Source organism: Grammomys surdaster, unplaced genomic scaffold (assembly GCF_004785775.1).
Source record: "Grammomys surdaster isolate TR1022 unplaced genomic scaffold, NIH_TR_1.0 125974, whole genome shotgun sequence".
NCBI lineage: Eukaryota > Metazoa > Chordata > Mammalia > Rodentia > Muridae > Grammomys > Grammomys surdaster.
Window position 1 is genome coordinate 1,009,747 of NW_021620791.1, and position 15,042 is coordinate 1,024,788.

General features: G+C 41.3%; 1 protein-coding gene across 1 annotated transcript in view; it reads left to right on the forward strand.

Moving 5' to 3' along the window:
- Fer1l6 (fer-1 like family member 6) overlaps positions 1-15,042 on the forward strand; it is a 112,223-nt gene that overhangs the window by 30,478 nt on the left and 66,703 nt on the right. The window contains exons 13-17 of the mRNA XM_028753882.1: positions 2,235-2,355; positions 3,929-4,029; positions 6,381-6,471; positions 8,805-8,924; positions 10,321-10,473. Of these exons, the coding sequence (XP_028609715.1) occupies positions 2,235-2,355; positions 3,929-4,029; positions 6,381-6,471; positions 8,805-8,924; positions 10,321-10,473 (586 nt within the window). The remainder of the gene's footprint in view (positions 1-2,234; positions 2,356-3,928; positions 4,030-6,380; positions 6,472-8,804; positions 8,925-10,320; positions 10,474-15,042) is intronic.

The following is a 15,042-nucleotide window of genomic DNA, read 5'->3' on the forward strand; positions in this document are numbered from 1 at the left end:
CCACATATGCACATACATAGACACAGACACACACATGCACAAATGGACACATACCACAGACATATACCACACACACAGACACACACACACATAGACACACATGCACACATACAGACACACACAGATACATGCATTCACAGACACATACCACATACACACACACATACAGACATACACATACACACCACAGATATATGCATATATGGGCACATACAGATATGAATATATACAACATATGTCTATTACTCCTAATAAAATTTCACTGAGTATGTGCTCGTGGTTTTCTGGTTTTGCAAAGTATGTGCATTTGCACACAACCTGTGCCTGATAGAGATGAGGAATAAATCAGAATAGGTGACATCAGTGGAAGCTTGTCATTACATCCTCAGGACAGGTTTATTCTTGCCCAAAGTCACAGGTGAACGATGCTGGCAGTCTGCACTCTGTTTGGGCAACCAGGTACCTCCTTATTTGTTGCGTTTCCTTTTGCACAAAAGGATGTTCAAGGATGTTCATGGCTTACCCAATGAACCTAACTGCCTCATGCCTGTGTGTGTCCTCGAAGACCCAGCAACAAAACTCTGAAAATCACAGAGACCAAGACCAAGACTACCATTAGCACATGGTAACCCAAAGAAACCTTGAGACAAATACAACAGTGTGGGAGCTTGTTTAGATGCAGGGTTCTCAGGGAAATGATTTCATAGATAAAACAGAGTAGCTTGGTATCTGACCTTTTGTCTTTGTTGTTTGTCGTCTTGCTGTGATGACAATTTCAAGTCCTGCCAAGAGCCTCTTTGGCTTCCTTTACTGAATGGACACCTGCTGGTTTATTTATTTTTTTACAGAGCAGACCAGGCACCCTTTGCTAATTCTGTTGTTTACTTAACGAGAAATTTACGTTGGAGAGCTAAAAATGAGCATCCAATCTTTCAGGCTGAAGATCTTTGTAGCTTTTGTTTGAAAGGAAAATAAAACTTGTTTCTACTCCCCTCCCCTCTCCTCTCCTCCCCTTTCCCCTCCCCTCCCCTCTTTTCCCTTCTCCTCCCTCACCTTCCCTCTCCCTTCCCTTTCCCTTCTCTCTTCTTTTTATCGCTCCTTTCTCTCCTCCTCACTCTGCCTCCATCTCTTTCTCTCCAAAGGACCATAAGTACATTTCTCTAAACACTGTCCACTTCTCTAGAGTCCGCACCACACCCATCCCCAGCACTTTCCTTCTGCCTTCCTTCTATTCATCTCTTTACAGTCTCCTATGCTTGTGAGGAAATTATTGGGGGCTGTAAAAACCTGATCATTAAAACAGCTGTACCTCTTCTGCCTGCCCTGCCTTCACATGCCACCTAACTCCTTGGGAACCAAATATGCACACTGGCCCTGTCTTTTCTGCCTTCCATTTCATTCTGTTAAGGATTTTTTCTATCAGCATTTAAAGTATATTTATTCCACTGCTACCACGTTCCCTGGGGCTCCACATCTTGGCTATACCTCTTATCGCTTCCTAGCCAAACAAGCCACATAGATTATTGGCACCATTGCCTGGCAAGAATAAGTATTGGGTGGATGGATGGATGGATGGATGGATGGATGGATGGATGGATGGATGGACAGACAAATGGATGAAACAATGATGCCAAGCCACCAAGTACTGATTTAGATTGGTATATATGCCTTTATCCCTATTGGTAATATGATTTATTTTTCTCCAAAAATTTCACTCTCATCTGTTATATCAATAGGTCAATACAATGTGCTCAGAATATACATATTTAAAAAGCAATCTTGCCCTTTTCTCTTTATCAACTTAAGTCTTCAATGAGGAAGGCTTGCCCAATGTATTTTACACACTGACAATAATTTCAAAGCTTTGCCCTGTGTCAGAGGGTAAATTCTTTTGTTTGGTTGGTTTTATTTTGAGAGTCTCAAATGCAGCCCAGGCTATCCTTGAATTTTCTTTGTTGCTGTGGATGGCTTTGAATCCTCCTCCCAGATCTACATTCCAAGTGCGAGAATCAGATGTGGGTCGCCATCTTGATTTGTTGGTAACTCTTAATCCTTTCCATGGTGGCCACATAACCAGTGTTCACTGTTCACAGGTCTCCAATTATAGAATGAGGATAGTAGTTTTATCCCCACTCTTCTGCAGCCCTACAGAACACATGAAACATGAACAAATCAGAATTGATTGAAAACCACTGATTGCCTACTGACTTTTGCATCCAATGTGCCTTTTACAGAAATTACAACTATTTGCCCTTTGGTGCCAAGAAGCCCTGTGTCTCCTTCATCAGTTCCTGGGGAGACCAGACATTCAGACTGCACTGGTCCAACATGCTGGAAAAAATGGCTGACCTCTTGGTAGGTAGCTTCATAGACAGAATGGGAAACTGGGGACAAAGATAAACCTTTTTATTCAACCAGGGTCTTGACCTTGGGTTAAATACTACTGAATTGAGGGGTACTGCATTTCATAGCTTCTACCATGTAGACCCAGAGGAATGAGAATGTTTTGTAAAACCCCTTGGATTCATATCAAGCTATCCAAACCAGAATCCAAACTAACCAAGTCTGCCTTTTAGTCTTACAATACCTAACACGAGGTTGATTCCACATCTCCCAAAGGCAGGGGCGGGAAGGCATCTCACAAAGTTGACATCTGGCTTCAACTAGTCCTCTGTTCTACTCTCTCCTCTCCCATATGTCCCATTGGGAGAAACATCCTCTAATCCTCTACGGGCAGTCCACAGGTGCTACCAGATGACGCTTGTCCTATTCCTCTAGAGCCTACACTAAGGATAGAATTATATCTCCCTCCTCTTTGTTCCACAACCTGGCTTCTGTAAAGCAAAACAGTGTCTCCCATTGTGGGAGTCTAGGAATTACATAACTAGACTCTGACGATAACTTGAGAGGCCTAGCTGGCTCACACAATGTGGAGGCCACGGGCTTTGTAAGTCTAGTCTGGTTTTTCTTTGGACAGAATAGTCTTAGTTCATCACTGAGAGAGCAAGGAATTAGAAAAGAGTTGTCAGTGTCAACAGGCCTTCCTGGCCTCCATGACTAAGTTCATTCCCCTTATGGTGGCAGTGTAGAGGGTTCCTATTAGTTTCCTATCTTATAAATGAGGAAACGGTCACTAATATAACGGTCACTTATAAATGAGGTTAGGTCACTAGTTAATGGCATCCTAGATTGGAACCCAGGTAGCCCAGGCCACAGCCTGAATCCTCACTCCATTGTGATGCCTGTTCCTCAGATACTGAGATGCAATGGTGCTTGAGTCACCAGGCACCAGGCTTTGGCCAGTGATAGGAAATGCAGCTTTTGTAAATTCCAGCAGAACAGTGGAAAGAGGAGTAATTCCCTTTAGACCCCATTTTTCTCTGAGTAGAATCCAAGATTTCTACTAAGTAGAATCCTAGAAATTAGGCCCAAAGAGAAATGTAAAACTATTCTGTATCTCAGTATATAGTCACTGCCCACAGCCAACCTCCGCCATTCCCTGTCCCCAAATCTGATATACTCAGAAGAGCAAGTAGCTCTCTAATGTCAGGAGGATTCCATTACTCTGTAAAACTGACTTAAATATTGATTTTGAAGTTGTTTAATAATTATATATAAAATTTTAAATTATGAAATATTTCTCATGATACTAGGTTTTCCACAAGGTGAGTGACACAGAACGATGCTTAGGTAGGCAGGCATGGATCTGAGGCACAATGGCTCTGAGCAATGTGGGCAAGAATACGCGTCTATTAAGGAGGGATCAAAGTAGGAGCGCGGCACCTATGTTTCCAGGCCAAGTTCATGAAAGTAAAGGGGCACTTCCTGTCTCCAAAACCACAGAGACAAAGATAGCCAGCTGTTGTTTCTGGGATGTGACAACTAATGATATCTATACAAGTCCCATGGCTCTGTGGTTTGTCTTCAGGAAGAAGGCATAGAAGAAGTGAGAGAGCTGGTCAAGGTTTCTGAGGAGGCACCGGAAGAGAAGATGAAGACTGCGCTCCGTGACTTAATCAGTCAAAGCAGGTGGGTGACGTCATCAGAGATGAGCTCGGCTGAACTCGGCTTTTATCGGCTTTGAGAAATCAGCTGCGCTCATGCGCATTGGATGGGCACTTCATGGTGCTGTATCGGCTCCTGACACTCTCAAACAACTGAAACAGAAGCCAAGGGGAAAAAGCCAAAACAAGACAGGCCCACTGCTCAGACTCACATGGAACAAGAAAAAATCCTCATAGCATTAGCAGGAAGTCACTAGTGCCACCAACATTAACAGCAAGGGCAGTCTGTAAGTGGTAGATGGGGCAGAAGAAATACCCAATATTCTGCTACATGTGTGTATGTATATTCATGTGTATATATCTGTCTTTATATATTCGCATACATATATATGTAAGCAAAGAAATAAATGTGTCACTTGTGCTGTCCTCATCCACTTACATTTTTCAGTACAAAGAAATATTAAGCATGAGTCCTGCTGTGAGCCGAGCGCCAGTTCAATTCCCTTGAGACACCTTTAAAAAGCTTCATAACCTCATATCTCATGTTGGAAAGTATTACCAAGCAAGTAATAGCTCAATAACTCTTCCATATTATGGGAACCTGAGGGTGATAATTAACTGTCCCTCATTTTCTTCAAGTTTTCAGTCAACTGAGAGCACACCCATCTGTGTCAGTAATCAAAGCGGTAGTTTTATAGTCGGGAACTGTGGGTCTGAGAAAGCAGGCTGGACCCGAGGTCAGATTGGAATTCTCACCTCCTGAGCCTTTCTTCATCAAGCAGTTGGTCTTCTGAGACCCTCTCCACAGCAAGGACAAGCCAGTCATCGTGTAGAGGTGACCAGGCTGCCCACAGCCGAGGTTAGGCTAGGCCTGTGAGATGGAGATGAATGAAGGCAAACGCCGTATCACTCACGCCAATTCTGATGCAGAAAAAAAAAGTATTTTCATTAGCCTCTGTGAAATAAGAGAGACCCTAAGCAGCTAACATGTCTACGTGGGGCTGATCCATCCCAGAGAGTGGGATGGGATTTCCTGTACTTTTAGTAAACACAGGGATACAACAACATTTTTAGTATTTCCAACTCAAAATATGACCATCTTATTCTTTATAAAAAGGAACAGGAAATACAGTTTTAATAGGATTCCCCAAAGAGAGTGTGGCAGGGTTTCCAACAGGCCCCAGGCAGAGCCTGGGTTTGGGGTCTCTCGTCCTGGATTCCCCTTTGTAAGTTTCCTTGTGATTATTTCACTACAGAAGGACCACACGATTATTGTATAATATGTACATCTATAGTCCAGATTCCACAGTTCTGTTATGGATATGACATTAAAAGATATATTTTCAACTTTCTGTACATTCCTAGTTTCAGAGAAAAGAGGTTAATTTTTCCTCCTGGACTGTTGTTTTCTCTGCCTTTGCAGACACACATCCTCACATACATACACTCATAAAACACGCTGTTTCGTCCCAGCAATAGCAGGTATTTGTCCAGCTGGCTGCTCCTACACTCAGTAATATATCACGAGCAATTTCACACATAGATATATCATGGTAAAGTTTAATTTATTTTTAACAACAGTTCATTGTTTCATTTATTCTATCACCATGGCAAATACTCTGTAAATATATTCTTTAAAAAAATCATTCCACTGTTTCTAAAGGATGAGAATTCTAGTGTAATTTTTAAATCAAATTATGCACATGTTAAAATGTTCATAGATTCTATCAAGTAGTTCATAAAAAAACATAACCAGTTACTTTTACAGCAGCACACACTTTTCCATACTCTCCCTTACCACCACTAATTTTGGATAATATTACTTTTATAAGTGAAGTTGTATTGATTTTAATATCATTTAAATCATCAGTAAAGATATGTTCATTTACATTTCTTCTTGAATTGTATTCATAGCCGTTATTATTTTCCTTTTTAAACAAATTTGAAATTTCATCTCCAGAAACGTTATTCTCCAAGAAGGTAGGGACACATCTCAGTCTCAATTCTAAAATATCTGCTCTATATGTAACATTTCAGAAAAGTCTTGGTGTGGCTTAAATATGTTAGACTGTATTATTTCACACAAATGTGTCATGAGTTTTGCTAGCAGTTGCAATGGGTATATATGAAGTAGAATTCAGAAATCTCCTCAAACTAACACAGGGCCTGGGTATCATTTCCAGTCTCTTCCTTTTTTTTTTTTTTTTCTATTAGAAATGTTAGCACACCGTGTTGAAACCTAAATTTAAAAACCTGGGTTCTGTGGATCTATCAGCTTTCCGTTGTGCTACAGAGAGTAGATTTTCTTTTCAAATCTCTGGAATCACACAAATGGATTTTCACTAAGTAGGCTACAAAATGAATATTCTATTTCAGAGCCTTTATCTCTGAAGCAGAAAAGAAGCCGAAGATGCTGAACCAAACCGCATTAGATAAGAAACGACTCACACTCTGTTGGCAAGAACTGGTATGTGAAAACCTATTTATATTTTGAACACAGCTAAAGCATGTGCTCTAAAAATAAACCTCACGGATGACACATAGTTCGTAGGGCAGACAAGGACAAGGTTTAAAGAATATATTTTCCTGTCAGGTAGAAACAGCAGTGGGAAAGAATGTATGTTGTGTAGGAAGGGAATTTATCTATCGGAGATTCACAAGGATGGTCTTGCAAGCCCAGGAGTTCAACTTCTTATTCATATGGAGTCCCCTGCCCTTGTTTATTTCTTCTGAAACTTGTATTTTGCTAAAACTGTTAGATATGGGCTAGAGAAATAGCTGGGCATTTAGGAAAAATAGATGCTCTTCCAGAGGACCTGTGTTTAATTCTTAGCACATGGAGGCTCACAACTGTCTCTAACTCCAGATCCAGAAGATCTGCTGCCCTCTTCTGGCCTCAGCCCACATTGCACATGGCACACAGACACATGCAGGCAAAGCACACACGTACGCATTTTCTTTTTAAGGCTAGGCTGCTAGATTCTTTCACCTTGACATCTGTCCCACAAACAAGAAGCTAAAAGAACTAACAATTCTCCTCTCCTCTAGCCTGTCAACTGTTTTCTTACTGACTGATGTATTCCATATGGGTCAGGTCAGATTGAGATCCTCCAGGAAGCCTGGCTTCACCCATCTGATCTCACGATGCTTTATACATTTATTTGTATATATTACTTTCATTTTACAAAACCGTCAAAGGAAGCATCGTGTGTGTCTCAGTATCTGGCAGACAGCAGGTATTCACTCTTTCAGTCAGCATCACCAGAAGGCTTCTTGCGTGTTGGGCATAGACAAAGTGCTAGAAACATAAAGCTGAAAGTTCTTAAGTGCTTGTCCCTGAGGAATCCATAAATGTCTTGGCTTATTCACTCCCTTTGTGTGCCTAGGAGGTACTGTATGTCACTGTTGTGCAACAGACTCTCTGACAACATTGATTGTCCAAGATAAGGTCAAGACAGGAGCCCCTTGTCCAACTGCAGAGTCCCTTGTAGTGGAGAAGACAGAATGCAGGGAGGCAAACAACACAGACATAAAAATAATCTTAGGTTATGGTTATGAAGGGAAACATGCCAAAGCCAAAGAAACCATAAAAATATTTGACAACAGATAATACCATGGCAATGTTTAAACTGAAGCCCCATGGAGGATAGGAAGAACATTTGAACAATAAGGTCTGTGTGTTATAGCCATAGGGTAGACCAACCTTGGTATGCCCCAGGATCTCTTGAGGAGCCATGAGTCTGGGGCACAGTGGGAGAAGAGAGAACACTATGAGACACAGAGAGAAGCACAGTGAGCTCTGGGGGCCTTAGAAGGCACTGTAAAGATTGTTTTTTCTATTTTTGAAAAAACAAATCCAATAAGTATAGGTGGAATGGATGAATAAAAATAAGTATTTGCTTTTTTTTTCTCCCTTCCTCTGTCCCTTCCTATACCCTCTTCCTCCTCCTTGTCCCTTCTTCTCACCCTCTCTCTCTTCCTTTCTTGACATGCTCTCATATAGCCCAGGCTGAGCTCAAACTTGCTTTATGTAATTTTGACCTCGAACTACTGCTCCCTCATTTTCATCTCCCTCTCAGGAGCTGGAGTTACAGAGGTTTACTGCCATGCCTGGGCTATAAAATAATTGTGTTTGGCATTTAACTCAGATGTTTCTCAGATGATACTTTGGGCTGGAAGCATCCTTCACAGTTCTAGGATAAGCAAGGGTCATGCATTCTGGATTGATCTGGAGATCAGGCCCAGAAGCTATGTGGCTTTTTTTTTCACCTTAAAATGGAAATCTTGGTACCCACCTCAGAAGGTCACTAAGAGGAATGATGAAAGAATATTGAATGGCATACAGTAATAACTCAACACAGCTTAGCTGTCATCATTAGAGTTCTTATTAAGCACCAGGGAGCTTAGTTCAGCTATTGTCTCATAATCCTGTGGCCTGGACACGTTTCTGCACTTTCTAGGTCTCAACATCTCATCTATCTACCAACTCAGAGATGATATCTACTGTCTTCACTGTGGTAGATTTCTTACGGATGAGGAACTTTGTAATCAACTCTACAAAGTTCATTGGGAATATGAGGAAGAAAACTTCCCAGAGAGGGTGAGATGAGTGAATTGAACTCTTATGTCATTTCCATTCAATGGTCAATGAGCACAATGTCAAAGCCAAAGCCAGTTCAGAGTGTAGTGCTTACTATTAGGCTTGCAAACACCTTCAGGACACTAAAGCGAAGGGCAGTGTTTGTTGCCCAGACTTCTGGAAAGATCTACACCACAACTCTCATCCTTTTTTTTTTTTAGAAGTCAATGGCCAATGAGGCTGAAGGGATTATTCAACAACAGAAGAAAAAGTTATCTCTTGATGAGATGATCCGTGAAGCTCAGAACTTTGTGGAGAAAATCCGCTTTCTTGTGGATGAGGTAATCAATGCTGCAGGCAAAGCTCATTGGGAAGATAAGGGGAAAAGCATCCCAGAGAGGGCGAGATGAGCAAATTGAGTGTTGGCTTGGTGATGGAGGGAGAAAATTTTAAAATTAAGCCAAATATAGATCGCTGTGTTGATTTCTCATAAAGTCAGAGTGTTCAGCAGAGTAAAAAACATGCCCCCCTAACACAAGAAAAGTCCAAGCAAGCATGCTGGGAACCTCAAGGGGTTTTCAAGCATAAGAAAATTTAAACTCATGTTCAGTAAAGGTCAAACAGTATCTATTTAAGAATAGTTGTAAGAAAGGTTTTCTGATGTCTTCTAGTATGATTTTAAAAGGCATCATATTCACTTCTGTCAAATACTGATTCTTTCTTGAATCCTGCAGATGTGGACAGACTTTCTACAGGGGATTTGTGGGGGATGGTGTTGGAGAGAGGCACACGGCTTTCCTGCTCCATTGGCTCTTGAGTGTGGTGATTCTCTCGTATAGTATTTGTTCCCTGGAAGTATGTTAAGTAGTGAGACAGGTAATGCTAAGCAGTAGACATGAGGATTTCGTTATGAATATGGAAGGTTCGAGGCAGGCATTGGGGCTTCCTGTCTGTAACTAACAAGCCTTGTGTCTGGAAGACTATCCTTTGCCTTTGGTTTCACACCAGATGGAAGGGATGGGTGCTCCTTTTCAGTATCAAATCTGTATGTGAGAGGAGAGAGAGCAAGACAGAGCATCTACCTCTAGATAAAAGTGCTATGTCTCCTATTTTGGTAGTTACATTGGTTCAGAAGTGTACATTCCAAATACAAAATAATGAAACACTTGATATGGAAACCTGCATTTCCTTATTAAATAGTTCAATTTTCAAATTCCTATAAAGATTAGCAGAGTTGTTCCAAGATGGCTGAAACGGAAGTTGGCTATTTGGCAACCAGATGTTAGGTACAGGCTCCTGTAGACTTGTTTTCTCTTTCCTAAAAGTGACTGTGGAATGATTCAAAGGTATTAGTGTACTTTTTTTTTTAATCTTTCATCTGGACTTTCTGGAACGTTACATGGTTCTGAAGAAATCTAAAGCTTTGAAGCTAAGTCAATATCTACATTAGAAAAGAACCAACAGAAATCTGTAGAAAAGCATTCATTTGGTAGATCATGAAAAGCAGGCCACCAAAGATGACCCAACACAGGTCCAGCAGGCTCAAGCAAACCCATGTATCCTGACCTCACGACTGAGATGCTGTCTTCTTAAGGAAGTGGCACCTCACTGGCTTATTTGTCCAGATGATTAACCACCTACATTGTTCGATGCAGAAGGGTTCTTTGGGGATAGGTAAACTCGAGAAGTACATCCATTAGATACCAACCTATGCGATCATATCTTTCCACCATCCAGCCGCAGCACACCATCCCGGACATCTTCATTTGGATGCTCAGTAACAACAAGAGAGTGGCATATGCCCGAATTGCTGCCAAAGACCTGCTTTACTCCCCCATCGAAGAGCAGATGGGCAAGCACTGTGGGAAGATCAAGACCCACTTTCTCAAGGTAAGTCTGCCTGAGACCAAAGAAGACCAATTTCTTTTTATCCTGAGTGACTTAGAATTTCTAGCATGTGTCCATGTCTGGAATTCTTTCCAGTGTTTTCAAAAACAGAGGACCCCAGGCTTCTCGATCTAAATTCCAATTGAGTAGTTTCTAGCTTTCCAATTATGATGTCTTCAGACATATGTAGATTAGATTTGTCTTAATGACCAACCCACTAGCTCAGATTTTGACTCCTTTGATTATTAGTGAGACTGGAAATTGGTTCCTCCTGTCATTTTTCTCTCATACAATTTTCCCGAGGCATCTTTCACAGGAGTTAATACATATTGTTAGACGAACTTCATTCATCCATACAGTTAATATGTTTGTTTCAAATCTTTAAGCCTGTTCTGGTTGTAAAGACCTTCAATCACAAATACTCGGGAATCTGAGACATTTCAAAACCAGCCTGGGCCACAAAGCAAGTTTGAACAACTTAGTGAAATACTGAATTTTTTCAAAAAAAAAAAAAACAAACTAATGTAGGTCAGTGGGTAATGAGCTTGCCTAACACATACAAGGCCCTAGGGTCAACCCACAATGCTGAAAAGAAAAAGAAAAAATGAAAGGAGGAAGGAAAAGGAAGAAATGAAGAAAGGAAAAAAGGAAGGTAGAAAGGGAGGAAGAAGAAAGGAAGCATCCTTTTGATAAAGGCATCAGTCATACTAAATTTAGGTACCATTCTATTTCAGTACAGTCATTTGACTAATTACATCTGCAGTGACCCTACTTCCAAATAGGGTAGCACTCTGATAACTGGAGATTAAGATGTAAGACAGAGGAAGCTGGGAGGAACATAATTCAATCCATACCAGAGTTCCAGGCAAATATTTACTGGCTGTGTGATCTTGGAGAGACTGCTTAATATTTTTCATGCATTTGAAGAATGTTTATTCTATTTTTCATCCACGACGTGGATATGCCTGCGAGGATTAAGTGAGGAACCTCAAACAAAGGATGCATACTTGTGCCTCATACAGAGTCATCAGTCAGTAAATACCAGTGTTTAAGAAACTGGGCATCTAGCACCTCAGAGGACTTTGTTATCCCCTTCAGAGTTCATCAGTTGTTTGTAGCTGTGGTGCTTAATCTGACTGGATTTAGAATTGACCTCGAGGCACAGTCTGGGTCTATCCATGAGTGTGCTTCCAGAAATAGGCTTAACCGATGTGGGAAGCCCCACCCTGAGAGTGAGTGACGTCATCCCATGGGCTGGGGTCTCAGAGTGAATAGGAGGGAGGACAGGGAAAGAGGTGAGCACCTGCATTCATCTGTCTCTGACGTCTTCCTGTGGACCTGATGGACAGCCACTTCACCCTCCCTCCTCCACACCCCCCACCCATGGTTGACTGTAGCCTCCCTTACACCAGGAGCCAAAATGACTCCTTTCTTGAAGTTGCCTTTGCTGAGAATTTGGCACATCAGCAAGAGAAGGAACTAACACAGTGGCCTCGCTTATTTCTTTCTGTCCTGTTAATAAAAGAATTTTTAAAATCTGCTTCTATGAAACCACAAGTGAAAAAAGTCAATATATATTTTTTTGTACCCAAGTCATTCATCCCAAATATCAGAGACTTTCTTTCACCTTCCCCATTCAAAGAGTGCTACAGAGGCAAGAAAGATTTGTCTTAAAAATAGCAAGTCATTTCCAAAGGACCTGTGCTAAAAATACTAGAAAGTGGTATGAAGTTACTCTCTGCTAAATATTGTGGTGTCTCCTGGCACCGTACAAAATTAGAAGAGGAGCTGTCAAATCAAGCCAGGGGATTGGTACTGCTAGATAGGAGAAATGCTCCCCCACAGGTATCCAGCCTGTGTGTTATCTCCATCAATGTGTTTATGGCTTTCTTTATGTGCATTTTCCTGTTGCCTCTGTGATTACTATGGATGACCACTAAGTCTTCTTGAATTCAGTTACCATTCGGGGAGCAAGCACCTAGAACAAATGATTCAGCAAAACCATTTCCGTTCTTGTTTTGATTGTCAACTCCCATTTCTACTCCCTCTTACCCACCACTTCCTTTTATTCTCTCTCCCACCTTTCCCGCTTCTTCCTGAAATAGTAAGTCTGGGAAAAAAAAAAAAGCCAAGACTATAGGAGAAGGCCCAGTCTCATGACTCGTCCCTAGTGGAGCATTCAGAAGTGAAAATAAAAAGCACAGACTGTAAATCTCTAAAATCTCTAAGCCAGAAATTCTTCAAAGTTTATTCTATGGCACAGCTGTCTGCTGGGTAAACATCCCCTAAACATTCAAAGACCTGTAGGAGGTTGTAGTTGTCACACTGGAAAGTCGTCAACTTTCACAGTGCCCACGGGTCAGAAGATGACAGCTACAAGATCTACAGTCAAGAAGCGCCCACATTTTTGAAAGTCAGATTTGTTAGTTTATTGCTCCAGAGTATCTAATGTACAACTGGATTAGTCACTCTGCCTGTGGCTGTGTCAGAACACCTTGCGGAAGCATCTCAGGGCAGAGAGGATTTCTTTTGACTCACAGGTGAGGGGACACAGTCCTTCATGGTAGGGTAGGGAAAGGAATAATGACTAGCCTGGGTCTGTGACAACAAGAGCTTGTCCAAGAGGCTTCCAAGAGGAAGCAGAGACGACAGGCATAAACAAGAGAGAGAGCATCTTCAAAGACCCTTCTGTTGGTTACGCTACAGACCCAAAGGTTCCACAGCCTCCCCCAAACAGTGCCACTGGCTGAGAAACAACTGCTTAAAAGTCCAAGAAGGACATTCGACTTCCAAACTCTAACAGGGACTCTAATGAACCTTCTATTTGTTGGGTCCATTTCGGGAGGAGGAGGTAGATGAGGCACAGGGAAGTCTAAGACTTAGCCAACATCAAATCCTGCAAGAGATGTAATGTTTATCAGAACTGTTTATATACCTCTCTATTCTTGGCTGTTTTTTATTATCTGCTCTCCATTCCAGTCTCAAGGGACTGAATACATCAAACCTGGATGCGTGAGAGCAATTTTGATTGGAATGCTTATTAGGAAAATTCCTATGTTATATACTTTACGAATGTAGCAGTGATCTTGTGGAATACTTTTGCAGGATTTGAGTTGATTTTTTGGTTTTCACTATAAGTTCACACACACATGCACATTCATTCACAAACACACTCACACACATACACACATGTACACATATGCAAACATGAACACTCACAAACACACATTCACACACACATACACATATATACATACCCACACACATGCACATAGTTTCTTCTTCATAGTAGAAGAAATGATGTTTTCTGTTGTTTTTCATTAAAGAATAAAGAACTTTTAAAAAGTTTAAGGGTGGAATATAACATAGTATGTTCTGAGCCATACAATTTAAATGCCTAAAATTAAGGTCTGTAGGCTTAGCACCAACTGAAAGATGTATACACTCACCTTCCACCCTGGAACTGCAGAGTAAAAATCCACACGTAACTAGAATGTTTGCTCTATGTAGGTACACACACACACACACACACACACACACACACACACAGCAATTGTGAGGAGCAGAGTGGGCCTCTGCTCAGAGATGAGTATGCACTGGCTGTAATCCTTTTTTACTCTGTGACATTACATAACGGTACATTTATTTCCCTGAAACTTGTCTTCTTTATTTCTGAAATATACTTATTGGAAGGATTGCAGAACTATTGTGAGACTGAACAAAAGAGTGGCTCAGTACATCAGATAGGAGATAGAACAGTCTGCAGGAAGAAACACTAGGCCAGGGCCTAGACCAGTGTCAGTTCTCAACGAGTGCCATGAGTCTTTACTTTTGGGACTCACCAATATTTATTAAACAAATATTTGCAGCATTCTTCTGGCACCAAGCGCTCTTTATTTTTAAGCCTTGGAAACGTCACTGTGATGAATGAGACAAAAACCCTTGCCTTTGTGAACTGATGTCCCGGGATGGCTACAAATAGCAGAAGAAATGCTGTCACCACAACAAAATAACCCTAGGCTGACCCAGACTCATCCCTGCTCTCTTTCCTTCCATTCCTCTCCTCCTCCCTGTCTTCCTCCCACCCTACCTTTCATTCTGTGCTGTCAATCAAACCCAGGGCCTTCCAGGTATGAATCAAACAATATACAAACAAGCACCAAATTAGATCCTCGGCCTTCTCGATAAACGTTTATTTGCTTGAACAAGTTTTTGAATCATCAGGGAAATGATGAAGGGAGATCATTTCTCTTATTATAATTTTCTTAAATTACAGGTTGCAGAGTACTTACCTTGATTCAAAATAAAGTGGTTTTATTTATTTATTTAGCTGAATACATAACTGCACCCTTCTTTCTAAAGATTAAATCTCGACTCCTCTGCATACCAATCAAGTGTGCAATCCTTGAGCCTGACCAGCCCCATGTCACTCATGTGAGCTCTTCTGGTCAGAAAGTTCTCTGTACCATTCTTGGCACAGCATGAATACTCACTAAATATGAGCTTCCACTCCCAGATCTATGTTTGTGCTCCTTCCTCCTTCTGGGATGCTCTTGGTTGGTCTCACTCTAA